This window comes from Podarcis melisellensis (genome assembly GCF_964234715.1).
Source record: "Podarcis melisellensis genome assembly, chromosome: 8".
Lineage (NCBI taxonomy): Eukaryota > Metazoa > Chordata > Lepidosauria > Squamata > Lacertidae > Podarcis > Podarcis melisellensis.
Window position 1 is genome coordinate 8,052,522 of NC_138540.1, and position 26,623 is coordinate 8,079,144.

Consider the following 26,623-nt stretch of genomic DNA (forward strand, 5'->3'; position numbering starts at 1 on the left):
GAATGGGTGATAGCTGTGATTAGCCTGTTGACGACTCTTAACGACTGCAATAGGTCTTACAGGAGAAAGCAAGGGGTGAGAAGGTGAAAAATGGCTTTGTCATGTATAATGAGATAAGAATCCAAGGTCTTTGTTCAGACCAGGTCTCTCCATGGTTTTAAGTTTGGTGATAAGTTGCAATTCAGCAGCTTCTCTTTCCAGTCTATTTCTGAAATTCCTTTGTAGTAGAACAGCTACTTTGAGATCTTGTATAGAATGTCCTGGGAGATTGAAGTGTTCTCCTACTGGTTTCTCTGTCTTGTGATTCCTGATGTCAGATTTATGTCCGTTTATTCTTTGTTTTGGATCAACGCTAAACATAAGTAAGGTCCCCTCATTTTGGTTCCGGGAAAAACACAGCTTTTCCTCCCAGGCTGTTGATGAACTACAGTGATGATCTATGAATGTGACTTCATAGAATCATAGAGTTTGAAGGGACCCGAAGGCTCTAGCCCAGCCCCCTGTAATGCAGGAATATTCAGCTGTCCCAGATGGGGAATAGACCTGCAACCTTGCCATTGTCAGCACCACACTCTTAACCAACTGTGCTATCCGGGCTGACTTTTTCTGCACGATATTTATTTTCTTTTTTCAATTTGTATAAATAATTTTTATTAATTTTCCAACATACATTTATAATATCCAATCTAAATTTATCACATATTTTCTCTTTTGAACTTCCTTAAGCCTCTCTAACAATCATCCATTATTCAATTTTTCAGTTACACATTTCCTAATTTTTATATTGCAATTTACATACCTTCACCCTCTTATTTTTCTTCAACACAATATTCCTCAATCATTCACAGAGCTTCTTGAAATCCCACTAGCGTTGTTTGCTCATCACATATACATTTCAAATAATCTGAAAATTTTATCCAATCTTCGATGAACTTTTGGTCTCTTAACTCTTAACACACTCTTAACCAACTGTGCTATCCGGGCTGACTTTTTCTGCATGATATTTCTACTGCTGCTGTTGGGGATTGCTTTGTGCATTGATTGATTGATTTTTAATATTTTTATTGGATTTTTATAATTTTATGTAGCTAAAACTATAAACAATAAGTAAGGCATAATTGTGCATTATTGAAACAAATTGCATATGTTTTTCTGCAAATGTGTTTGTATTCTAATGTTTGCCCTGCTCTCTATTTACTTATTTTTTCCCCACCTGCATAAAGTTGGTTTCCGTTTGCTCAGAGCAATCATGGTGGCGGCCACCAGGTGGCGCTTGAGCTTTGTTTATTTACAAACTCTGTCCTGTGTAGTTGGTGGTTGGTGGGGTTTCTGGCGCAACTTCTTATTTTAGTCATTATAATTTAAAGGTAAAGGAACCCCTGACCGTTAGATCCAGTCATGGCCAACTCTGGGGTTGCAGCGCTCATCTCGCTTTACTGGCCAAGGGAGCCGGCGTACATGTGGCCGGCATGACTAGCGAACCAGAGCAGTGCACGGAAACACCGTTTACCTTTCCGCCAGAGTGGTACCTATTTATCTACTTGCACTTTGATGTGTTTTCGAACTGCTAAGTGGGCAGGAGCAGGGACTGAAAAACGGGTGCTCACCCTGTCGCGGGGATTCGAACCGCCGACCTTCTGATCGGCAAGCCCTAGGTTCTGTGGTTTAACCCACAGCGCCACCCGCATAAATTATTATTTACATGTGCGCAAATGCTTTACGCTCACTTCGCTCTAAAGACAACATACGAAGGCTGCAAACTGTAAACCTGCCCTTGCAAATTCTCACTTCTTAAGAGAGGAGTGGGTGAGATTATACACTCAAAAAGAAGGGGGGAAGTGCCAAAAAAAACAGCCAGTGGCGTAGCGTGGGGGGTGCAGGGGGGGCCGGCCGCACCGGGTGCAACACCTGGGGGTTAGGGGGCGCAAATCCACGGGTTAGGGGGCACAAATTACTTACCTTGCCCCGGGTGCTGACAACCCACGCTACGCCACTGAAACCAGCAACACACAATGAAAACAACCTTTTCTGCACAGCTCCTCTTTCTCTGGGGGGTCACGGTGGCCTCTTGTTCTTGAAGCACAGGAGTTGGAATGGCAGCTGTTTTCCTTGGAATTTTGAGTTATTTTTAGGTTGTGCCTAACGCATGAAGGCATGAGGTTTGCTCTTCCTGCTGGCTCCAATGTTGCTGCAGACTCTCGCCCCTGCTCTTCCCACTGGGCTGAGGGGGAAGGGCCCCCTGACCGTCCCTTGCTGAGTAACCAAAAACGATCAAGGGGTGGAGCGACTCCCCATGGCGAAAGAAAGCCAGGCTGCATTGTTTGGGGCTTTTCAGTTTCGAGAAAAAGTGAGCAAGGGCTTGTCTTTTCTTCCACTCTTTCCAGGTACACTCTGCACCTTAAAGCTCCATGTCTAACCCCTCCTTTTTTTAGTCCACATTTTTCCCTACAAAAACCCGCTGCTTAAAGCTGAATTGGAGCAAAAGCAAGTGAAAAACCTGAATTGATGTTTGCTCTGCTGCTGCTGCTGCTGATGATAATTACAGTGGTACCTCTGGATGTGAACAGGATCCGTTCCGGAGCCCTGTTCGCATCCTGAGTAGAATGTGCCGCTTCTGTGCATGCCCGTGATGTCATTTTGAGCGTCTGCGCATGCGCGAGCGGTGAAACCCGGAAGTAACACGTTCTGTTACTTCCGGGTTGCCGCAGAGCGTAACCTGAAAACGCTCAACCCGAAGCACATTTAACCCAAGGTATGACTGTATTAGGGATGTGGGTGGCGCGATGGGTTAAACCACATAGCCTAGGACTTGCCAATCAGAAGGTTGGTGGTTCGAATCCGCGCGACGGGGTGAGCTCCCGTTGCTCGGTCCCTGCTCCTGTTATAAGAATTTTTTTTAAAGATATTTATTAAAGTTTAACAATTACAAAAAAAGAAGAACAGACAGTAATAATAAAAAAGATTACAATACTTCAAAAATAAAGGAAAATACAATACTAAAAAGAAAAAGAAAAAAGAGAAAACCCAAAAACACTACAGTTAAACAATAACATTTAAAAACAATAACATCCAGTATTTTAATATCTTTATCTTTCATTTACTTAATTCCATGACTTCCTCGCGCCTCCTTTTTTGTATTCTTAATTCATAATTGTTTCAGCAAGTCCTTTCCCTCTTTCTCAGATTTTGTTCCATAATTTATCTTAACGCAATCTAACCTTAAATTTTACACTTTAACCCATTAACAATCCATTTTAACTTAATTCTTTATAACCTTTCTGCTAAGACCATGTGAGTTCATTCCAGCATCTTTCTAACATTCATTAATTTTACAATGTTTTTTTAAAAATATACTTTACATTTTTTCCAATCTTCTTCCATCGACTCTTCTCCCTGGTCTCGGATTCTGCCAGTCATTTCCGCCATTTCCATGTAGTCCATCACTGTGTTATAAGAATTTTAAGGCCTTAGATATGTAATAAATCTTCATAAATGTACCAAGCAAACACGTACATAAATATATAAGCCACATGTCTGAATCCCCACAGAGAAAAAGTCCTGAACAAATTGACCTTAAATATTTCTCTGCAAGGTCAAAGTGGGAAACCTCCCCATTATCTCTTTCCTCACAAATCCTGTCTTAATGGCACATTTAAGATATCAATAGGGTGTGAGCCTGTGACCTGGCTCAGGAACTAAGTATTTATCATTACAAAAGACTGGCCGGGCTCCCCAGCATATCCAATCAAGTAAGCATTAACAGATAACCTGACAGACAGGAGGTAAACAATGCACTCAGATTTCTGCTGTAGACCACCCTTTCTGTTATGTAGGTATGATGTATCTGGGGGGGCGGTCTTGGACTCCAAGGCGGGCAATTTAAAATGTCTATATAAGGGCGGACACACCTTTGGTTCTGGGTTCCTCCTCCTTTCCTGTGTGTGAGGGGAGCACCCTGTTGCAACAGATCAATAAAGATCAGGCTTACTAGCTGCTTTGCTTCTCAATATTCTCTGGTTGGCCTCTGTTATTTTCTCCTACCAATAGGGAACCTATTTTGACCTTGCAGAGAAAACATTTGCTCAGTTTAGGAATCAAAATGGTTCCAGGTTGGTCTTCCTGTGGTGATCTATCACTCCCCTCACCTGGTTTAGCCGGCCTGCCGAAGCCGTTCTCCAGGTGTGGCCACTGTTTGTTGCATGCTGACAGCTTCTAGAAGCCACAGGTGAGAGCTGAATCCAGGGTGGGGGCCAAAGGAGGACAGACTATCCCAGAAGGAGCCCATGTCCCACAGCAAAGCTACCGTCCCCTCCCCTAGCAATTATACAATTCTGATTCCACAGGGAAGATTTTGGGTTTTTGACCTGCAGGGGGCGCTGGCTGCACAATAAGCCATTGCGCCGGGTTTTGGTCAGGCTAGGGAAAATAATCCTAATTCCACTTCTTTTTTTCTGGGGGGTACACATACCCCTAAATATTTTGGGAATCTTTGTACTTTTGTCTATTTACTTTCCCTGATTTGAATTATAAAATGGTGGGTTTCTCGAGTCAAAACGAGAGTACCCCTAAACACTTTTTAAAGGAAAAGAGCACTACCTAATTCAATTTATCTACAATTCCAGCCATATACACACACACACATAAACACCATTTCTCTCCTGCACATCTCTTGCTTTCGTTACAGAAAAATGTTATCATTCACCCAGTGCTTTTCCAGCTGCACTGGCTCCTGGTGGAGTACAGGATCGGGTTCAAAGTGCTGGTTTTAACCTTTAAACCCCTATACGGCCTAGGACCCTCGTACCTACGGGACCGCCTCTCCTAGTACGCCCCAATGAAGAACCTTACGGTCTGCAAATAATAACACCTTGGAAATCCCAGGCCACAGAGAGATTAGGCTGGCCTCGGCCAGGGCCTTTTCGGCCTTGGCCCCGGCCTGGTAGAACGCTCTGCCACAAGAGATCAGGGCCCTGTGGAATTTGACCTCTTTCCGCAGGGCCTGCAAGATGGAGCTGTTCTGCCAGGCCTTTGGCCAGGGCTCAGCCTGATTCCCCTTTTCTTTTTGTATAAGAACTAATATGAAAGAAGCCTTCCAGCATTCTCACAGGCCCATTCATATAAGATCAGCGTAAACAGTTCGCCCCCCCCCCCCACCATGGCTTCCTCCGTGAATTTGTCCAAACCCTTTTTCAGACTGTCACAAGTTGCGGGTCAGTTCATCTGGTTAGAAACCTAGGAAACCTAGGCTGATGTTGTTCCATCTATCTTAGGATTGTCTAAAAGCAGAGACATCACCTTGCCAACAAAGGTCCGTATAGTTAAAACTATGGTTTTCCCAGTAGTAATGTATGGAAGTGAGAGCTGGACCATAAAGAAGGCTGATCGCCGAAGAATTGATGCTTTTGAATTGTGGTGCTGGAGGAGACTCTTGAGAGTCCCATGGACTGCAAGAAGATCAAACCGCTCCATTCTGAAGGAAATCAGCCCTGAGTGCTCACTGGAAGGACAGATCCTGAAGCTGAGACTCCAATACTTTGGCCACCCCATGAGAAGAGAAGACTCCCTGGAAAAGACCCTGATGTTGGGAAAGATGGAGGGCACAAGGAGAAGGGGACGACAGAGGACAAGATGGTGCAACAGTGTTCTTGAGTTTGACCAAACTGCGGGAGGCAGTTGAAGACAGGAGGGCCTGGCATGCTCTGGTCCATTGGGTCACGAAGAGTCGGACATGACTAAACGACTAAACAACAACAACAACTCTGACTGGTAGCATCTCTCCAGGGTTTTGGGCAGAGGACACACCTCGCCCTACCTGGACACGCCAGGGATCGAACCCGGAACCTTCTGCTTGCAAAGCAGGCGCTCTCTCATTGAGCTACAGCCTTACAGCCCTTCCCCTAACAAGAAGCTGCCTTAGTGGAGTTGTGAGAAGACGAAACATTTATGGAACAAGGCATTTACCATCCCACCTGCGATTTCATAAGGAAGCTGGTCCTGGAGGAAGAACTGTGAGGGAAGGGACTCCATCAGCAAGGCCTTCTTCCACCTGCCATGCCTCACCCTCCAGTCTCTGCTTCTCGATTTGTATTGCATTATTTTATGCACTGTGGCTTGCAGTTGTTTTATTGATTGTACTGTAAAGGTAAAGGTACCCCTGCCCGTTCGGGCCAGTCTTGCCAGACTCCAGGGTTGTGCGCTCATCTCACTCTAGAGGCCGGGAGCCAGCACTGTCCGCAGACACTTCCGGGTCACATGGCCAGCGTGACAAGCTGCATCTGGCAAGCCAGCACAGCACATGGAAACGCCGTTTACCTTCCCGCTGGTAAGCGGTCCCTATTTATCTACTTGCACTTAAGGGTGATTTGAACTGCTAGGTTGGCAGGCGCTGGGACCGAACGGCGGGAGCGCACCCCGCTGCGGGGATTCGAACCGCCAACCATGCGATCGGCAAGTCCTAGGCGTTGAGGTTTTACCCACAGCGCCACCCGCGTCCCGATTGTACTGTAGTTTCGAAATTAATTATTGTAATTGTTAAGAGTGGGTTTCTGTTTAATGTTTATATGCTGATGGCACTGTGGGTTAAACCACAGAGCCTAGGGCTTGCTGATCAGAAGGTCGGCGGTTCAAATCCCCGCAATGGAGTGAGCTCCCGTTGCTCGGTCCCTGCTCCCGCCAAGCTAGCAGTTCGAAAGCATGTCAAGGTGCAAGTAGATAAATAGGTACCGCTCCAGCAGGAAGGTAAATGGCGTTTCCATGCGCTGCTCTGGTTCGCCAGAAGCGGCTTAGTCATGCTGGCCACATGACCCGGAAGCTGTACGCCGGCTCCCTCGGCCAATAAAGCGAGATGAGGGCTGCAACCCCAGAGTCGGCCACGACTGGACCTAATGGTCAGGGGTCCTTTACCTTTATTATTATTCTATACTATTCTAATGATTGTTGAATGTTACTTTATTTGATGTAGATTGCTTATTTTAAAGCTGTTTCGTTATCACATTTTTGCATTGCATTAGATTGTTATAAGGTGTACATTCTTTGTTTCTTCAGCCTGTAAACCGCCTTGAGTATTGTAAGATAGAAAGGCGGTATGCAAATTAAAAGTGATGATGATGATGGGTGATGATTTCAGGTCCCATGGTAGCATTCTTGTCAGGGTGCCAGACATCCCCGTTTCCCAGGGACAGTCCCCGGATTTACAAATCAGTCCCAATATAAAATCCATTGAAGCTGAAAAGTGTCCCTGGATTCATTGAAAAAAAATCTGGTAACCTTACATTATTGGCAATTGTTAACACAAAAACTCGATCAGCGTTGCTGCAGGCAGCTGCTAGATCAGAATTAGCATCTCGTTGGAAATATGCAAACTACATTGTCATACCACAAATAATAATAATAATAATAATAATAATAATAATAATAATAATAATAATAATAATAATAATTTTATCCTGCCCCTCTGACTAGGTTGCCCAGCCACTCTGGGTGGCTTCCGACCAGTGGCATCATAGAGTTTGGCACGCCACCCTGTACGCAAAACTGGCACGGCTCGACTGATGTGAGGCACAACCAAAAAAGGCCAGTTTTCAGTACGGTAATCTGGCAACTTTTCATCAACTTTATAAACAAACAGCAAAGCTTGCGCTGTCCTAGAGGTGATGTTTCATTATGGAGGGGATGCATTCTTAATGTGGTAGAACTGGACTGAATTTCCCTTCTTTATCTCCTTATTTTACTCTCTCACTCCCCCCCCGGCCCCTCTCTCCTGGACTCCCAGCCAGAAAAAGTAAAGGTCGCTCGCAAATAACTCTTCCCTTGGTTGATGTGACAAAAGGTTTTTATTCACGTTGTGTGTTGCACATCTCTTTTATGTCTGTTAAAATTTCAGTTAAAATATTTTGAATGGGAAAAAAAGCAGCTGCCTTATCCTTCTTCAAGCTGCTGGTCCGCCCAGACTAGTATTGCTGACACTGACTGGCAGCATTCTCCGGGATTTCAGGTGCTAAGGACGGAACCCAGAGCCTTCTGCAAGCAAAGCTGCTGCCCTGCCACTGCGCTACACAACCCTTCCCCTAACAACAAGCTGCCTCATACCGGCCAGTTTTGTCAACACGGGCTGGCAGCGGTACTTTGGGGGGGACTGGATCCGAGCTTTCTGCAAGCAAAGCAGCTGCTCGGCCCTTTCCCTAGCAAGAAGCTGCTTCATACGAAGTCCACCCAGACTGGTATTGCCGACACGGATGGGCAGCAGCACTTCGGGTTTTCAGATGCTGACGAGGGAACCAGAGCCTTCTGCTGCTGCCACTGCGCCCTTCCTCCAACAAGGCGCTGCCTCCTACAGAGCCCATCCAGACTAGTATTGCCGACACGGGCCGGCAGACACTTGAACCCGGAGCCTTGTGTAGGCAGAGAGCAGCCCTTTCCCCCTACGGAGCCGGCGAGCAGGGGCGCGCGGGGAGCCCCGCGACCTCTCCAACTCCTGTGCGCTCTCGGCCGCCTCTCCGCGCTTTCTCCTCCGCCCCTGCGCGCCGTTTCCTGGCGAGGCGAAGAGCCGCCTCCGAGGGTGGGAAAGATGCGGGCTCGGCGGCCCTCCCGCTTACACAACCCCGGCCGCCTTCCGCTCTCGAGGACCGAAACTGGGCGCTAGAAAGTTTCCCTGCGCGCCCGGGCGCTTCTCGCCGAGCGCGCCAGAGCGCCAACTTCTCCCTCCGACGACGCGCCCCGAGGAGCCTTTCGCCGCCAGAGCGCGCGGCCCGCCCGGCTCTCCCGCGGCCCCCGAGGGGCGGCTCCTCCTTCCTTCCCGGACCCGGGCTGCCTTTTACATAACCGCCCGAAAAAGGCGTCGCCACCGCCGCCCGGGCGCCTGGAGGGGGCGAGGCGAGCGCGGTCCCTTCGCCGCCGCCTTGTATCTCTCTCTCGACGAGGCGGACTCTCCTCGCTGCTGCTGCTGCTGTGGGCGGACGGGCGCCGGGCAAGGCGCACCATGGGCCACGGGGCGAGCGCCGGCTTCTCCTACAGGTAAGGGGACCCCCTTTTCTGTTGCTCCCCCTTTTTTCTTCCGCTCACCTAGCGCGCCTCTGCTCCGGGAAATACTTCGAATTTGGGTCTACTTGCTTGAGGACTATCTCTCCCCCCGCCCCTTAAAAAGGGCATCTTTTATTCAAAGTTGATTGCTTGGGGACAAAACACGAGCTCCCCAAAAAAACCTAAGGGTTTTCCCCTGTGCTGTAGTACAGAAAAAGAGTGCCGCTGAGCATGGACAGAGTGCCCATTCCTTAGCACTGAGGAGCTGTTGGCTCAGGATATGAAGGGGTGGGCAGGCTGAGCTGTGCCGTTTTAGCCAGCAGGCAGCATGGAAATGAGTCCTGATGGGAAAGCTGCCCCTGTTGGATTTCTGACAGCTGGGTTTAGATGTGAAGAGTGCAGGATTTTTGCAACTGCTTTTCCCTGCTCTTCTGCATACGTTGGGGAAGGGCTGTGATCTGCCATCTTGGCTGCCTCAATGCTTATTATTGTTATCATTAGTTTACGGGCATTTTTTACCCCCCATTCACCCCAAGATTTTGGGGTGATCACAGCAATTAGAACATTTCATTTCACTTTTAATTTGTATACCGCCTTTCTGTATTGCTACGCACAAGCAACAAAATATACAACAAAGAACACACACCTTAGAATAAAAATCGTAATAAAACGTAACTTTAAAGTGGGACAACTTATATTAAATGGAATACAGCGGTACCTCGGGTTGCATACGCTTCAGGTTATGTTCGCTTCAAGTCACACATTCCGCTAACCCAGAAATAGTGCTTCAGGTTAAGAACTTTGCTTCAGGATAAGAACAGAAATCGGGCTCTGGTGGTGTGGCGGCACCAGGAGGCCCTATTAACTAAAGTGGTGCTTCAGGTTAAGAACGGACCTCCGGAACGAATTAAGTACTTAACCTGAGATACCACTGTAATAGTCAATAACCTATTGGAATATAATAGCACACAATAAAATTAACTCTCGAAAAACATCAGCAAATGATAAACAGAAATTCACTCTTAATAATTACCAAACCATGATCTGTAAGAATAACTGCAAGTTGCAAGGCATAACCGTTTGAAGGAACTTAAAATCCCAGAATTACGGTGGGTTCTAGAAATAACCACATCTCAAGCGCCAAAAGCCAGGGTTGAGAAGTGAATCTTCAGCATTCACCGAAATGAATGCCGTACAATGAAGGTGCCAGACAGGCGCAGCTCTGTGGGGAGGGAGCCCCACAATTTAGGGGCTGCCACGGGGAATGCCCTCTGCCCCTGGGCGTCCCCAGCAACCCTGAAATTCTGAGGGAGATGGAACTACCCAAAAGGGTGGTTTATTTTGGTACCTGAGAGGGTCTGTAGCAAGGTTACCAGATTATTTTTCAATGAATCTGGGGACACACTTCAATGGATTTTGATTGGGGACTGGTTTGTAAATCCGGGGACTGTCCCTGGGAAACGGGGATGTCTGGTAACCGTAGGTGGTCTTTCAGGTGCTTGGGGCCTGAGTCATTGAGGGCTTTAAACACCAATGTGAGCACCTTGAATTGGGCCAGGAAACAAACCGCCAATCAGTTCAGCTATTTTACAAGGAGAGTTCTATGAGATGTGAAAGCAACCCAGCCAGGAATCTGGCCGCTGGAATCTTGGACCAATTGAATGTACAATCTCGTTCGTGGGAGACCTTCCCCAGACCCCCACCCCTTTTAAATATATGAACCTGCCACCCCTATTATTATTTATTAAAATAATATTTATTAAATTTTCCATTTTAACAACCCAATCAAACCACATCATATATTCTGAATTATGCATATTATTCAATAACCCAACAGATCAAATATTATGCCAAATTATAAAAATTTTCGGGGGGACGGGATCTGATCACCTCATACTTCTACTGCTTTTCATAATCATTCCCGATAGTTCCCATAAGCCATTCTGATGTTAATCCTCATTACAGTGGTACCTCGGGTTACACACGCTTCAGGTTACTGACTCCGTTAACCCAGAAATAGTACCTCGGGTTAAGAACTTTGCTTCAGGATGAGAACAGAAATCGGGCTCCGGTGGTACGCTGGCAGCAGGAGGCCCCATTAGCTAAAGTGGTGCTTCAGGTTAAGAACAGTTTCAGGTTAAGAACGGACCTCTGGAACGAATTAAGTACTTAACCCGAGGTACCACTGTATTTTCCGCAGCCTCTGAGCTGTTCCGGCAAGCGAGATAGCTCAAAACAGTGTGCTTCTGTGTGATTTTTAAGTCCAAGATTCCCCTCCGTAGCTTCGCAGACTGATGTTTCTGCCAAATCAGTCCAAAAATCTTCCCACGCCATGCAGATGCCCAGTTTGTTCAGTCCAGATAAAATCCGATCAGGGCATCTGCCCAATACTTTTCCCAGACCAGTTGTAATTCAGACATTAGCCTTTCCAGGTAAGGGTTTTAGTTGAAAATCCAAACGTGAAACATTGAAGACTCACCTCCCCCTGACTAGGTAATTTGATTTAACAAGCTGGTCGGTATTTGAACCTGCCACCCCTAAGTTGGGGGGGGGGTGTCCTCTCTCCCTGCTGCCTGGCATGGAGTGGCCTCCATGCACCTCGATGCAAAATGTGCCGCTGCTTTGAGGGTTGCCAGTTTGGGCCAGAGAACGTCTGCTTTTTTGATTGGGCAGCTAAAATAGAACACAAAAGACGGAGACACTTTCTTCTCTTAGCTATATCTCTCCATGCCTGGAAAACCTTTTGTCTGCTAGATTTCTGCATGTATAAAAGGTGAAAAGTTGGCAACTCTTATCCGCATGTGTGGCAAGAGAAATCTTACAGGTGTGCAGTCTTGATTGGTGGTGGGGATGACACACATTTGGACAAAAGCAACGTTTTTAAAAGCCAGGCTATATAAATGGGCAGAAAAAATAAATACAACCAATACATTACTCATGCAATGTCAGCAAAATTGCAGCCTCTCAAATGGGTGTTCCCAGTTCCTTCATGTAGCCCCCCCTCCCCACTGGGGCCTTTTGGTCCTAGACACAATCACGAACACCCCGCCCCCCCTCAAATCTTCCCTGCCCCACTGCCAAATAAGGTTGCAGCAACCCTTCCTCTTCAGTGACTAGAAACTTGAAAAAAACACACCAAAAAACCCACAAACTACGTAAATTAAAGCTGAGAATGTCAGGCTTCTCTTTTCTATGTGCAATGCTAATGTGTGTGCTTTTGTGGAATTAGTCCGGCCATTAGTTTGCATTTGACCCATCTCTGAAAAACAGAAACAAAAAAAGTGCTTTAGTTGCCAGTCATTTCCTGTGTCTCCCCTTGAACCCACTGAGAGATTCTTGAAAGTCTGTGTTCTGAGTGTATGTGGGAAAAAGAAGAATTGGTTGGTGTGATCCTTTGGCCTTTGCTAGGCTGGCCTGGTGCAAAAGATGGCCAGTGGCTTTGCTATGCCTTTCAGGGCTGCAGGACAGAGAATAAAATTATCTCTCCACCCCCCACAGTAAGCTGCGCGTACTGAAATTCTCCAGCCGCAGGTGGCAAATCCGTCAATTTTGATTTCCAACTGTTCTTTTTTGTTGCTGTGATTTTTCTCTTTAGAAGTTGTCATGAAAATTCACCAGCTGTTTATTGTGAATCGTTCCTAATAACCAACATTTTTAAAATGTAATTTCGCCCCACCTATCATAATGCATTTTGGTGTTATTTCATTGCTATGGATGGTGTTAGGCAATCTTCCCCTTAGTATATATAAATTTGGAGAACTGCACCACAAAATTCAGAGAAGTGCAGATTTTGAAGGATGGCTGTGTTTTCTAGTTCAGGGTGTGATCCAAATCTCTCCCCCATTATCACTATTCCTCTTACACCCAATGCTACTCTTGTGAAGGATATTTTAAGTCACCTTGTGACCCTCTCCAACCCAACAAACACAATGTGCTTTAACTGTATTATACAGGGGTCAGCAAACTTTTAAAGTCATGGGCCGGTCCACCCTTCCTCAGACCTTGTGGTGGGCCGAAGAAAAAAATGAACGAATTCCTATGCCCCACAAATAACCTAGAGATGCATTTTCAATAAAAGCACACGTTCTACTCATGTAAAAACACGCTGATTCCTGGACTGTCCACGGGCCAGATTTAGAAGGCGATCGGGCTGGATCCGGCCCCCGGGCCTTAGTTTGCCTACCCCTGGTCTGGACCTTGTTTATTAGTTTGGACCAGGGGTCAGCAACCTTTTCCAGCCGTGGGGCGGTCCACCGTCCCTCAGACCATGTGGGGGGCCGGACTATATTTTGAAGAAAAAAATGAACGAATTTCTATGCCCCACAAATAACCCAGAGATGCATTTTCAATAAAAGCATACATTCTACTCATGTAAAAACACCAGGCAGGCCCCACAAATAACCCAGAGATGCATTTTAAATAAAAGGAAACATTCAACTCATGTAAAAACACGCTGATTCCCGGACCGTCCGTGGGCTGGATTGAGAAGGCGATTGGGCCGGATCTGGCCCCCAGGCCTTAGTTTGCCTACCCGTGGTTTAGATCTAAGAGGCAACAATATGCAATGCCCTTTTAGGGGGCAGAGGATGCCCTCTGCTTTGGAGAATAGCCTGCTAGTTGAGAGCTGATGAGCCCCATCGTTATATATATTTAGGTGTCTGCCAGAAACCAGATTAATTAAGATTAAGGGTTTGAAGGTTATTTTGCTGAAATGATGCATCTTCCGTGGGTATGTAAACACCCACCAAGTTTAGCTTGTTTTTTGGTTTTCCGGATCACTTGCTAGAATCTGTAGCTCCTTAGGACAATCCTAGTGGCTGTGAAGAAAGAGAAGAATTAAATCAGAACGTGGAACCATACTCTTGGTGGTCAGTGAATCTGCCTCTTAATAATAATAGTGGTAGTAGTAACAGTCACAAAGCTGTTCATTTAACCTCTTCATTCTCGCATCTTTGGCCACATTGACTCATCTCGCTCTGTTCCTGCCATCGACATTTGGAAGCTCCTGGAGGGCAGGGACTTTTTCTTTTAATTTGCAATTAATTTAGGGCCCAAGATATAGGGAGTGTTGTTCGTTTCCACCCCACGCACCCACCCTATCAAGAACCCTGTGAGGCGGGTTAGGGCTGGAAGGCAATTTTCTGGGCCATTGTGGCTGAGTAGGGATTTGAACCCAGAGCCTTGTGGTCCTAGACCAACACTCTAACCACTTAACATCACGTTACAGCTTGCTCTGTGAGAAAATACACTTCTGAATAAGCAAAAAGTGGAGCTGAAGGTTCATTAGACCGCTGAAGTTAGGATTTCTGCCCCGTATTGGAGCATTATGAGGATGCCTTATGAGGAACGGCTAAGGGAGCTGGGCATGTTTAACCTGGAGTAGAGGAGGTTAAGGGGTGATATGATAGCCATGTTCAAATATATAAAAGGATGTCACATAGAGGAGGGAGAAAGGTTGTTTTCTGCTGCTCCAGAGAAGCAGACATGGAGCAATGGATCCAAACTACAAGAAAGAAGATTCCACCTAAACATTAGGAAGAACTTCCTGACAGTAAGAGCTGTTCAACACTGGAATTTGCTGCCAAGGAGTGTGGTGGAGTCTCCTTCTTTGGAGGTCTTAAAGCAGAGGCTTGACAACCATATGTCAGGAGTGCTCTGATGGTGTTTCCTGCTTGGCAGGGGTTTGGACTCGATGGCCCTTGTGGTCTCTTCCAACTCTATGATTCTATGATTTATCCTATCCCCCTCAACCCACAATATTCATATTGAGATGACACTACCTGTACAGGTGACTGGCCTCTACAGGTGCCAAGAGATTGCAGCAACCTGAGGCCAGGATTAGCTGTCAAGGAAACTGGAGAAGAGGCCTTGAATGCTCCTACGGAGGGAGGGGAGTGCTTGAGGGTGCAGGCAGGGAGAAAGGAGAATTGCTTTGAAGCAGTCTGACGCTCTCCTGACTGGGACTGATGGGAGCAGTTGTCCAAACCAACTGTCCCCTGGCCTGTTCCCAAAAGCAGCATCTCATTATAGAGCAAGAAGTGTAAGGAGGTGTTCGTGAATCTGAATTTATGATATGGTTTATCTCTGTAGGTCATGGCATAAGATTGACATAACTCTAATACGACATGAGATCCTCCAGGATGAGTTTTGGTGACTATGGAACCAGCCAGATTCCAGCCCCCTGCTGAAAGGCATTCAGGAATATCCACACAAATCTGGTTTAATGATTAACGCATGCAAATTTAGCTGTCAGGTAAATACAGTCGTACCTTGGCTCCCAAACGCCTTGGTACTCGGACATAGTGCTGGATTTACGTACAGTGGTACCTCAGGATGCGAACAGGATCCGTTCCGGAGCCCCATTCGCATCCTGAAGCAAACGCAACCCGCGTCGGCGCATGCGCAGGTTGCAATTCGCTGCTTCTGCACATGCGCGTGATGTCATTTTGCCCATCTGCGCATGCGCGAGCGGCAAAACCCGGAAGTAATGCGTTCTGTTACTTCCGGGTCGCCGTGGACCGTAACCCGAAAGCGCTCAACCTGAAGCAACTTCAACCCGAGGTATGACTGTATGAGCTAAACAAGCTATAGCTTAGGGCCCCACTCTCTTGGGGGCCCCCAGAAAATTTAAAGGGGGAAAAAACTGAATGTACATTTGGAAAATATACGATAAAAAACAAATAAATTAAAACCTACATACAGTGGCAAATGGCTTTAGATACATATTAGGTCCATAAATTACCATATAGCGTACACTCAACACAAAAAAGGGACGCGGGTGGCGCTGTGGTCTAAACCACTGAACCTAGGGCTTGCCGATCAGGAGGTCGGCAGTTCGAATCCCCGCGATGGGGTGAGCTCCCATTGCTCAGTTCCCATCACCTGCCAACCTAGCAGTTCGAAAGTACGTCAAAGTGCAAGTAGATAAATAGGTACCGCTCCGGCGGGAAGGTAAATGGCGTTTCCGTGCGCTACTCTGGTTCGCCAGAAGCAGCTTAGTCATGCTGGCCACATGACCCGGAAGCTGTATGCCGGCTCCCTCGGCCAATAAAACAAGATGAGCGCTGCAACCCCAGAGTCGGTCACGACTGGACCTAATGGTCAGGAGTCCCTTTATCTTTTACAACACAAAAAACAGCAACAATTTGTTGTTGACAAAGGACAGCTGGACATATAAAGGGCCCCATTACCTTCAGTAGCTTAGGGCCTCATCTGGCCGTGCTCGGACGTTTTGGCTCCTGAACGCCACAAACCCGGAAGTGAGTGTTCCGATTTGCAAACGTTCTTTGGAACCCAAACATCCAACGGGCTTCTGTGGCTTCCGATTGGCTGCAGGAACTTCCTGCAGCCAATCAGAAGCTGCGCTTTGGTTTCCAAACATTTTGGAATTCGAATGGACTTCCAGAACGGATTCCATTTGACTCTCAAGGTACGACTGTACTCAGCTCCTCATCCATCCACACAATGGTAAGGTGATGTAAAGGATGTCAAACAAAGACGCCTAATTTCAGGTAATCGCTCACTATCAGCCATTCTTCACTAAGACGGGCGAGGTGAGAACCAGGGCAGGAAATTCCAGAGGTATCTATGGAAATCATAGAAATTTCACAATTCACTCCCCTCTCCACTGGCATGCCTTGGCAAAAAGGGTGTTAAAAAAATAAAATAGATGCAAAGCTTAGTTGGGCTCTCCTAGCTCCAACAGGACAGAACTTATTCAGCGCTCCTCTGGTTTGCTTTAAGGACAGGTATGCTTTCTTTTCTCCTCCTCATAGTGTGGGTTTATAGCAAAATTGTCATGTCCATTCTTCTGTAGGATTTTAGACTAGGGAATCTTCCACTCCTTAATCAAGGTGTGTTAGATATTGTTATATGCTACCTGCTTAGACTGTAGCTTTGCTGTCTAAAGCAGCGTTTTTATATATTCTGTCCTTCCTATTTTTTTGTAATAAACCAAGCCTTTTTATTTCTTCGTGTGAGAGCTTCTTGTGGGCATAAGATTGTTGACATACACACCCATAAACAAGCACACATCATAACTCCAGCAAAAGATCCTAAATCTCTCAGCAGTGTGCATATGAATATACACCTGAGTGCTGGCTGCGTACCTGGGAGTCCAGGTACAGACTCGTAACAACCATGTCTCTTGGGCTAAGCTGGTCCCTACCATTAAGCCGAGTGAGGCAGCTGCCTCGGTTAGCTGATTTGGGGTATTCCCAAAGGGCAGCAAATTATTAGGTAAAGGGATCCCTGACCATTAAGTCCAGTCGTGACCAACTCTGGGGTTGCGGCGCTCATCTCGCTTTATTGGCCGAGAGAGCTGGCGTACAGCTTCCGGGTCATGTGGCCAGCATGACTAAGCCGCTTCTGACGAACCAGAGCAGCGCACAGAAACGCCGTTTACCTTCCCACCGGAGTGGTACCTATTTATCTACTTGCACTTTGACGTGCTTTCAAACTGCTAGGTTGGCAGGAGCAGGAACCGAGCAACGGGAGCTCACCCCGTTGCGGGGATTCGAACCGCCAACCTTCTGATCAGCAAGTTCTAGGCTCTGTGGTTTAACCCACAGCAAATTATTAGTTACCCGATTTATTACCAGCTGGGGCTGATGGGACCTGTGGTCAATAGACTCACCCCCTCCTCAATCATATTAGCCTCATTTCCTTGTAAAGCCTTCTGAGCTAAGGGCTACCACTGCATCTCGCAGCACAGCAGAAATGTTGGTGGGTGTGAAATAACCATTGCAACTCATAGCTACGGACAGCCTTACCCTCCATGAATTGTGGAATATATCAAGTGAAGCGTCTCCTCCTTCTGTTCTTTCTGCCTGCTGGAAAAGTCACTGTGGGCAGAACGGGTCAGGATGGGACCGGGTGTGCCTCCCTCTGGGATTATGCATTCCAGATCATTGGCAATTGGCTTCAAACTTCATATGTGGGTGGGGATTGTAGTGCATAAATGCAAAAAAAAAAATTATAAGTGGGGTGGGACAATGCTAGAACTCATTTAACTTGCGCTCGTTGCTAGTTTATTTATGGCTCAACACTTTAAAACTTAAAAAAAAGGTTTTTATTATTATTGACTAGGTTTGTGGGTAAGAAGAGCAGTCTTTGGATAATCTCTGCAGTTGGGTTTGCGATTTTGGTGCCTTCCCCCACGCACGACACTTTCCCCCCTCATTCTGGTCATATGAGAGCAGAGCGGACGGGGTTTCTCAAAGGCTTGTTGTCTGGAATGTCCTCAGTGGGTTGCAGGTTAAAATGAAAGATCGTCTCCCTTTTCTCCGCCCATCCCCCTGGGAGCTGATGCCATATCTGGATAACATCCAAGAGGATCATCTGTGAGGGATTTGCCTCGGCCTTTTTGAAGTTGCACAGCCTCTTGTTGTGACTTGCTGGTATCATATGCCGGGAAGATTAAGGATGGATACAGAGGGCCGTGGCTCACAATTCCGGAGGACTGTAAGAAGTCCAGAGCCAGGGTTCCTGTGTCCAAGTCCGATACACTAACCATGACAGCTAAATGGAACCTCCATAGCCCAAGGCAGTGTACCTCTGACTATCAAATCCAGAGCCAGGGTTCCTGTGTCCAAGTCCAATACGCTAACCATGACAGCTAAATGGAACCTCCATAGCCCAAGGCAGTGTACCTCTGACTATCAAATGCTGAGCAGAAACAGCAAGGGGAGGTGTTTGGAAGACTGCTTAGTGCTACCAAAATTAACAGGCCAGTGTTAAAAATATTAAAAACTTTGTAGAATGCCTGCAGATTGAGAAGCTGGAAACAGGCATATTTCACCAATCAACAGTGGTATTGCCTGTTCTCCAAATTCAATACAAATACAGTCGTACCTTGGAAGTCGAACGGAATCCTCCTGCAGCCAATTGGAAGCCCCGTCGGAAATTCGGCTTCGAAAAATAGTTCGCAAACCGGAACAGTTACTTCCGGGTTTGCGGTGTTCGGGAGCCAAAACGTTCGAGAACTAAGCTGTTCGAAAACCAAGGTACGACTGTAATGGCGAATTTTTGTTAGTAGTGAGGGGCCTTTTATGAAAAGGTGTGTGTGCATGAACATACGCACACTTTGGGGGAAACTTTCAGTGTCCTGTCGTGAACTTCCACGATACACCTTTCCCTACTTTTCCTTGCAAGGTCAGCATTTATTTTTCCAATCTCTTGGCTGAAAGCCAGCTAAGTGTGCGAGCGACAGAATCCTGGATGTGGTTGTTTGCGGTGCCCAGCTTGGCTGCATTCTGGGGGATGGGTTGGTGTTTCTCAGAAGTTTGTTGGCGGTTCTCCGAGTAGATCAGGAACGGTGGGCATCTTGTGTTTCAAGCTTTGTGCTCAGCCAGAGGTTTGGGTTGGGGAGCTGGCGCACACAGAGCGATGGCGAGACATAGCAGGCCTGGCCAGGGTGCACTTTGTGGCTTCCCATCACCGTCCACAATGCCAAGATGCTCTGTGGCAGACCCGTCTCTGTGGAAAGGGTTCCCTCAGCGTGGAAACAAGGGAGGGAGCCAGTTTCTTTCCTTCTGTACACTCCTGTTCGGTTCTGTTTTCTGGTTCTGCTCGTCGTCCTCCTTTCCCTCTCATCTTTCTTCTGCCATTGCTCTTTCAAAATCTTTTCCTCTCCCAAAGATTGTTGCGGTGCTGCAGATGCAACCCATTCTAGGTCAGACCTCACAATCCTATTGCGGCTTGAACATCACTCACTGAAGACTAGTGAGCTACTGAATATCTTCCTATATACATTAAAATGTAATGCTGTCATCACACAGCCTCCGTCAAAGGATTTCTAATTGCATAGGGCAAGAAGGGGAGGCTCTAGGGGAGGTTAATTGGGGGGGAATAGAAGGGTGGCTGGCGAGGGGAACAGGCAGCCCTACAGCTGTACAGTGTGTGTGTGTTTTGTATATATGTTTGCTGCTTCATGCACTCTGGTGTTGCCCCTGTGTGCCAAGGGAGGGGTTCTCATTGAGAACCCAACTGCCCCAGAACTTCAGACCTCCCTGCTCTTCAGGAGCACGAAATATGCTTCCCCCTGCCTCCATCTGAGCAGCGCGTCAACTTCCCCAGTCTAAAAAGGAGGAGAAGCTGGGAGTGGACTTCCTCCTATAGTGCTCGCTAGAAAAAGCCATTGTGTGATTTTTTTATTTTATTCGGCTGGCAGAAGGGGGAATCTTCCAAGCGCTTCTATTTCGGTGTTGCGCGGCTGCCGTTGCCGCACGTCAACGCTGCCCTTCCTAGTGCGTGACCGGGAACTCTGCGCACACAAGTGGGGGGGGGGGTCCCTCCACTTTCGCACCAGGAGCTTTCCTTCCCAAATGGGTGGGCCACCCCCTCCGGCCAGCAAGTCCACAGGTGCCAGTCTGCCACCTGCAAGGTAACGGTGCACATCTTGTGTCGATTTGGGGCGGGGTCCTTCCTTTACTTTCTCTGCTGCGCTGGAGTGCGGGGGAAGCCCCTTCCTGAAATTGCGCTTGCTGTTTTGCAATTTTTGGCTGTGTCACTAAGAGGGTGGGGGGGGGTTCCACCGCTGGGTGGGCTATTTACAGTGTGTTGTTAAGACAATCCTGGCTTTAAAACAGGAGTTTCTACAAAGCTGCCATATCCAGTTGCGCTGATAACATAGTTGTCCGATGGGAAGGAAAACCCAAATATGGCACCTCTCCTTTGGAAGGGAGGACCAGTTGTTGTTGTTGTTTTGCAGGGCAAGGGGTATTGTGGTGCTTTGGGGTTCCTCCTGCTTACGGCCGCAGGATCCCACCTACCCACGCTCTCTCCCCCACCCCCACTCGTTTCCCATTGACCACTGGAAAGTTTGAGGTGAAGCACGAGGCCTGGTGTGTGGAAACGGGAGCAGTTGCTGAGTCATCCACAGGCTGGTCTCGCTGATAGACCCAGCAGGCGGGGGCCCGGCTGGGGGGCAAAGAGCTCAGGCGCCCGACCAGCAGCGGAGCACGTTTGCGTGCCTTTCTGGGTTCCGGATCCGGAGCAGATTGGAGGCTTCTGGCGTTGGCTTCCAAGTTCTGCCGGCTCTTCTGGGCCGGGTGGCTCGCCCCGCCTGGGGTTCGGCCGCCCAGAATCGTGGCGGCGTGGTATCTGTGGGGGTCCTCTCAGCCACGTGGTGCCCCTGCTTCTTCCTTGCGTTTGTTCTGACCAAGGGCATGTGAAGTCACCAGCAGCGTAAGAAAGGATCCTCATCGTCCTGCTATCTCCTTTGCTCCAGCTCCCGGCCTGCTGCAGCTAACTCTTTCCTCGCTTTGCCCATTATCGAGACCCCTGCTTCTCAGATCGCTGCCTGCTATGTCTTCCTGTCCCCCACTCACTCTGACCCCTGGGATGTCTTGCCACTCAGGCCTGCTCTTGACACATGCCAGACCCCGGCGGCTTTCCTCTTCCTGGGCGTGCTCCCAAAATGTCGCACGGCTCAGCGTTTTGGGACTGACCCTTTTCCCCTCGGAAAGCAACCCATGCAGCCGCTGGGTGCTCCGTGCAGCTGCCCATTGCGAGTGTGTGATTGTTAAAGAAAGCTTGCAATCTGGGCGAGCTGTGAATCAGAAGCGGGGAACCTTTTTCAGCCTCCTGGGGAAAGTGGGGGTGCCAGGGGGCCCCCGTCTGGCAGTGGTTGATGGAGCTAGACTCAGAAGTTGGCATAGCTACTTCTGCAGTGGGCAGAACACTGCCGTTTACAAGACTTGGACTGTGATCGTTATTATTTAAAGGACCCTCTCTCTGCCAGCAAATTTTCCTAGAGAGGCGTTCCCGTCAGTTTGCCTTTAAATTGCAAGCATGGGTTTTCTCGAGGGAGTCTCGAGCCTGCCTGCGAAGAGAGGCTGCCCATGTGCTGCTGACTGGGGCGGGCAATGAACGCGCTTCCTGCTTTGTGCTGCAACGCTAAAAACACTTTTGCAGGATGAGGAGAGGGGCTTGCTGGGAGGGCGTCACGCTCTAGGGCCAAGCGGGCTGCGAAATCCCATGCCTTTGTGTAGAGAGAGGCTTTTGAGAGAGCGCTGGACTTCCTTGCACAAACCTGGGGCCGGTCCTACCATTAGGTAGAGATGAGGTTGCCTGCCTCAGGCAGCAGGTGCTTAGAGGCTGTGAATGAGGCGCTGGAGGGACAGAGGAGTGCTTACCGGTATATGCCTCACAGCATGCCTGCCCTGCTAAGCTAGCCTGGTACCCTCAGGTGCACTGTAGTGCAGGATATCATCCCGTTGCAAAGTGTGGAACTAAGACCACACTCACAGCATTCATTCAAAGCACTATGATACCACATTAAACAGTCACGGTTCCAGTTTCAGAGTTCAGGGACACATCCCAGCCCTCAAGGAGAATGCAAACCAGGACTACAAGCTTGTGTTGCTTGGGAGAGTGTCTTGCCTGGGGAGAAGCCCTGAGGGTCAGATCCAGAGGCTTGCAGGGCCACCTGTGGCCCTGTGTGGAAGGTTCCCCACCCCTCCCATATGGGTGGTGGAGCAGATACTTGGAAACGTAGCATGTCCATTCCTATTCCTTGGAAGAACCTGGTCTGTGTGCAAAACCGGGGGGTGGGGGTGTTCAGGGGGCTGCTGTGGGGGCTAGATGTGGAGTCTGATAGCCAGGAACAACCTTCTCCTATAGATCAGGAGATCTATATTGCAGTTTTTAAGGCTATACATTTACAACCACATGCATTTATTGCATTTTAATATTGCTGTGTTGTCTCTTCCCTAACCTTCTCCTCAGAACAACCCTGCGAGGTAGATCCAGCTGAGCCATAATAATATTTTTTTATTTATACCCCGCCCTCCCCAGCCAAGGCCGGGCTCAGAGCGGCTTACAAGCAATAATAAAAACAAGTTGAATGATTACAACTTAAAAACAAAATTAAAATACAACATTAAAATATTGAAATATTAAAACGTAGCCTCATCGCAGGAGGAGAAGGAAAGGAAAAAAGAAATAGAGGGAGGGAATCAAACTGATTCTAAGCCAAAGGCCAGGCGGAACAACTCTGTCTTACAGGCCCTGTGGAAAGAAATCAGATCCTGCAGGGCCCTGGTCTCATGAGGCAGAGCGTTCCACCAGGCTGGAGCCAGAGTTGAAAAGGCCCTGGCTCTGGTTGAAGCCAATCTAACTTCCTTAGGGCCCGGGACCACTAGGGTGTTGCTATTTATGGACCTTGAGGCTCTCCGTGGGGCGTACCGGGAGAGGCGGTCCCGTAGGTACGAGGGTCCTAGGCCATGAAGGGCTTTAAAGGTCAAAAGAAGCACCTTAAATCTGACCCTGTACTCCACCGGGAGCCAGTGCAGCTGGAAAAGCACTGGGTGAATATGCTCCCATGGCAGAGACCCCGTGAGGAGCCTCGCTGCAGCATTCTGCACCCACTGGAGTTTCTGGCACAGCTTCAAGGGCAGCCCCGCGTAGAGCGAATTACAGTAGTCAAGCCTGGAGATGACCATCGCATGGTTCACTGTGGCCAGGTCGGGGCGGTTGCCCTTGAGCTGACCTTGGAACTTGGATCTCTCCGAATCCTAACCAGACACCCTTTCCACTCAGTTTCACTAGCTAAATAAGAGGTTTGGGGTTTAAAATGTCCTTGAAAGACAATGCAGGGATGTTCTTGTTTTTGGGGGACACAAGAAACCAACCAGCCCGCTTTTGGTAAACCACTTTGAGTTTCCTTTCTTCTTCTTTTTGCACTCAGACAGTGTGTAAATCTTACGAAATAAATAAAATAAATGGAAACTCTCCTGAGGGGAACTCTCTTGAAATTGACCCGTATACAGTGGTACCTCAGATTACAGACGCTTCAGGTTACAGACGCTTCAGGTTTCAGACTCCGCTAACCCAGAAATAGTACCTCGGGTTAAGAACTTTGCTTCAGGATGAGAATAGAAATCGCAAAGCTGCGGCGGGAGGCCCCATTAGCTAAAGTGGTGTCTCAGGTTAAGAACAGTTTCAGGTTAAGAACGGACCTCCGGAACGGATTAAGTATGTAACCAGAGGTACCACTGTAGTCAGAACCGGCAGTGTCTATGAATTCAAGTCCATTGTTGCTCCTATGGCATTATTACTCTTATTACTACTTTTGCCATTTATTCCTATTGCGGTTGTGTTCTCGTTTTTCCGCAGTGCACCCAAATGTTTCCGGCCCCTGTGATGAACGGGCTCCCTGCCCCGCCAGGCGACCCCGCGCACCCCGGCGGCTGGAATGAGTTTTGCGAGCACCATGCCATCTCCACCGCCAGAGAGCTGGCCCGCAAGTACCTCCTCTTTGTCAGCGAGAACCCGCAGCACGAAGTCCTGGCGGCCGAGAACTTCTCCCTCCAGTTCGCCGACCTTTTCCAGCAGTATTTCCGCAACGAGGTGAAGGATGGCTTCGCAATGAACCGGTTCCGCATTCTCCCCTTCAGCAGGGTGCGGGATTACCGGGAGACCGGCCGGAAGCAGCCGGGGGGCTCCCTCGGTGGCGTCGTGGCCAAAGCCGAAGTGGAGCTGGCTGACCAGGCCGCCAGGGGCCCGGAGGCCCACCCCCGAGGCCTGACCAAGGCCTGGAGCTCGGAGGACCTTGCAGGAACGGCTTCCCCCTTGGCCGCGAGGAGACCCTTTTCCCTGGACCGCCTGAGGAGGAGTTGGCGCAGCTTTTTCCGCAGGAGGTCCTTGGAGCCGGCCCCAGGAGGAGGGGAGATATTGGACTCCGTTTCAAAGCCTGGGCTTGCCCGGAAGTTCTTCCCTTGGGCCCTTTCGCAAGACCCCTCTTCTCAGATTCAGAAAGAGGGCAGTCTGAAATACTGGATGGTGACCGAGGCTACGATGGACAGCGGAGCTTGCTGGCAGAGGTGCCGGCTGGTTTTGCGGAGAGCGGGGGCTTTGGACAACGGCGATTACATCCTGGAGGTCTTTGATCCCCCCAAGGTGAGTGAAGGGAGCCGTTCCCAGAGGCCTGTCTCTCTGTCTCAATGGCTTGTTGCGGTTTTGGTTGCCTTGGGCAAGCTGTTTGCTGCCCTGTATCACAACTGTGCCTTTTCCCCAGTAAGCAGAATTTGTCTCTTCCTTCATTTTCATTCATCCTCATGGCAAGAACCACTGTGATGGGCCATTTTGCTCAGGGGCTTTGTCTCTTTCCTACGGCGCACAATTATATTTCTAGAGTCCTACTGCTAGTAGAGGGCAAGGGCTTGCTTTACATTAGGCATAGACAAACTCCAGCCTTCCAGATGTTTGGGACTACAATTCCCATCATCCCTGACCCCTGGTCCTGTTCGCTAGGGATGATGGGATTTGTAGTCCCAGACATCTGGAGGGCCGGAGTTTACCTATGCCTGCCTTAGATGACTATGTGCTTAGAGAAATTCACAGGGAAGGAGCAGCTAATCAAGAGCAGGGCCATTGTCAAGGCGAAGTATCTGTCCCAATGGTTTGTTGTCGTGCTGGCACTTTGCGTGTGGGAAAGGAGACCCATTTTTGTGTGAATCTTCTACTAGAATGGTGTTGCTGTTGTTTACGTTTTCTAGACTGGTGAGAAGGACCTGGTTAAACGGTGCTTGCCCTAGTGAAAGTAGTGATCATCATTTTCCCAAGGGAGGTGGGTTTACTGAAAGTGAAACTGAGCTGGGGATGTTGGTGTTTTGGATGTTTTGTCTCGAGGTCTAAGCTTAGATGTGGGGTAGACATCGCCTCCCCCACCAGGCCCTTTTTCAGTTGTGCATTCATGGTGGTTTTGAGGCTGCAAAATGCAATCCCACTTTCGGTGCAGTTTTGCAACTGCAAGAAAGTTTGGGGGTGCTTCGATTTTAATTGGCATGTGTCTCGCCAAACCAAAAATGAGCAAGGGGGTGGTGTGACTCCCCTATAAAGAAAGGTTGCAGACTTGGAGACGTTCTAGTTTCGAGAAAAGGAAAATAAGAGCTGCCATTATAGACGTTTATGGAGAAAATTGGCCTAGGAGAGTTTTCATCCTGTCGTAACACAGGAATTTGTTGACATCCGGTGATGCCGAATGTTGGAGGAGCCAGATAAAAGGAATTTGTTATTTACACAGCCCACAGTTTTGTTCTTTATAAATGTTTTTATTTATTTTCAAAATTGCAAAAAAGCATAAAGATCAACATAATGTAATATTTGGCTTGGCAAACATACAATCCTGTCCATCAGCTTATTCCAAAAGGTCTCCCACATCCTTCCATGTATGTTTGGTGGTTTTCTCCCATGATCTTTGTCTCTTATAGCCTGTGAATGGCTACCAGGAGCTACAGAGTGATAAACGATCAGATTTTCCTTGTGCTGCTCATATGTCAGTTTTTCTGCCAATGCTACCATACAGAATCGAGTACAGTTGTACCTTCGTTTTCAAACTGCTTAGTTCTCGAACATTTTGGCTCCCGAACACCGCAAACCCGGAAGTGACTGTTCTGGTTAGTGAACTATTTTTGGAAGCTGTACGTCCAACAGGACTTCCGCGGCTTCTGATTGGCTGCAGGAGCTTAACCCAGAGATGATGATGATGATGATACAGTGGTACTTTGGGTTACATACGCTTCAGGTTACAGACTCCGCTAACCCAGAAATAATGCTTCAGGTTAAGAACTTTGCTTCAGGATGAGAACAGAAATAGCATGGT

The 26,623-nt window shown here is 48.2% G+C and overlaps 1 protein-coding gene across 2 annotated transcripts in view; it reads left to right on the top strand.

Annotated features, from left to right (window-relative positions):
* The first annotated feature begins 8,883 nt into the window (after nucleotides 1-8,883).
* SH2B3 (SH2B adaptor protein 3) overlaps nucleotides 8,884-26,623 on the top strand; it is a 68,587-nt gene continuing 50,847 nt past the window's right edge. The window contains exons 1-2 of one of the 2 annotated variants that reach the window (XM_081922973.1): nucleotides 8,884-9,012; nucleotides 24,136-24,918. In XM_081922973.1, coding sequence (XP_081779099.1) covers nucleotides 24,145-24,918 — 774 coding nt within the window. In that variant the 5' untranslated portion in view covers nucleotides 8,884-9,012; nucleotides 24,136-24,144. Of the gene's footprint in view, nucleotides 9,013-20,201; nucleotides 20,402-24,135; nucleotides 24,919-26,623 lie in introns of those variants that run through there. The other variant, XM_081922974.1, reaches the window with a different exon arrangement.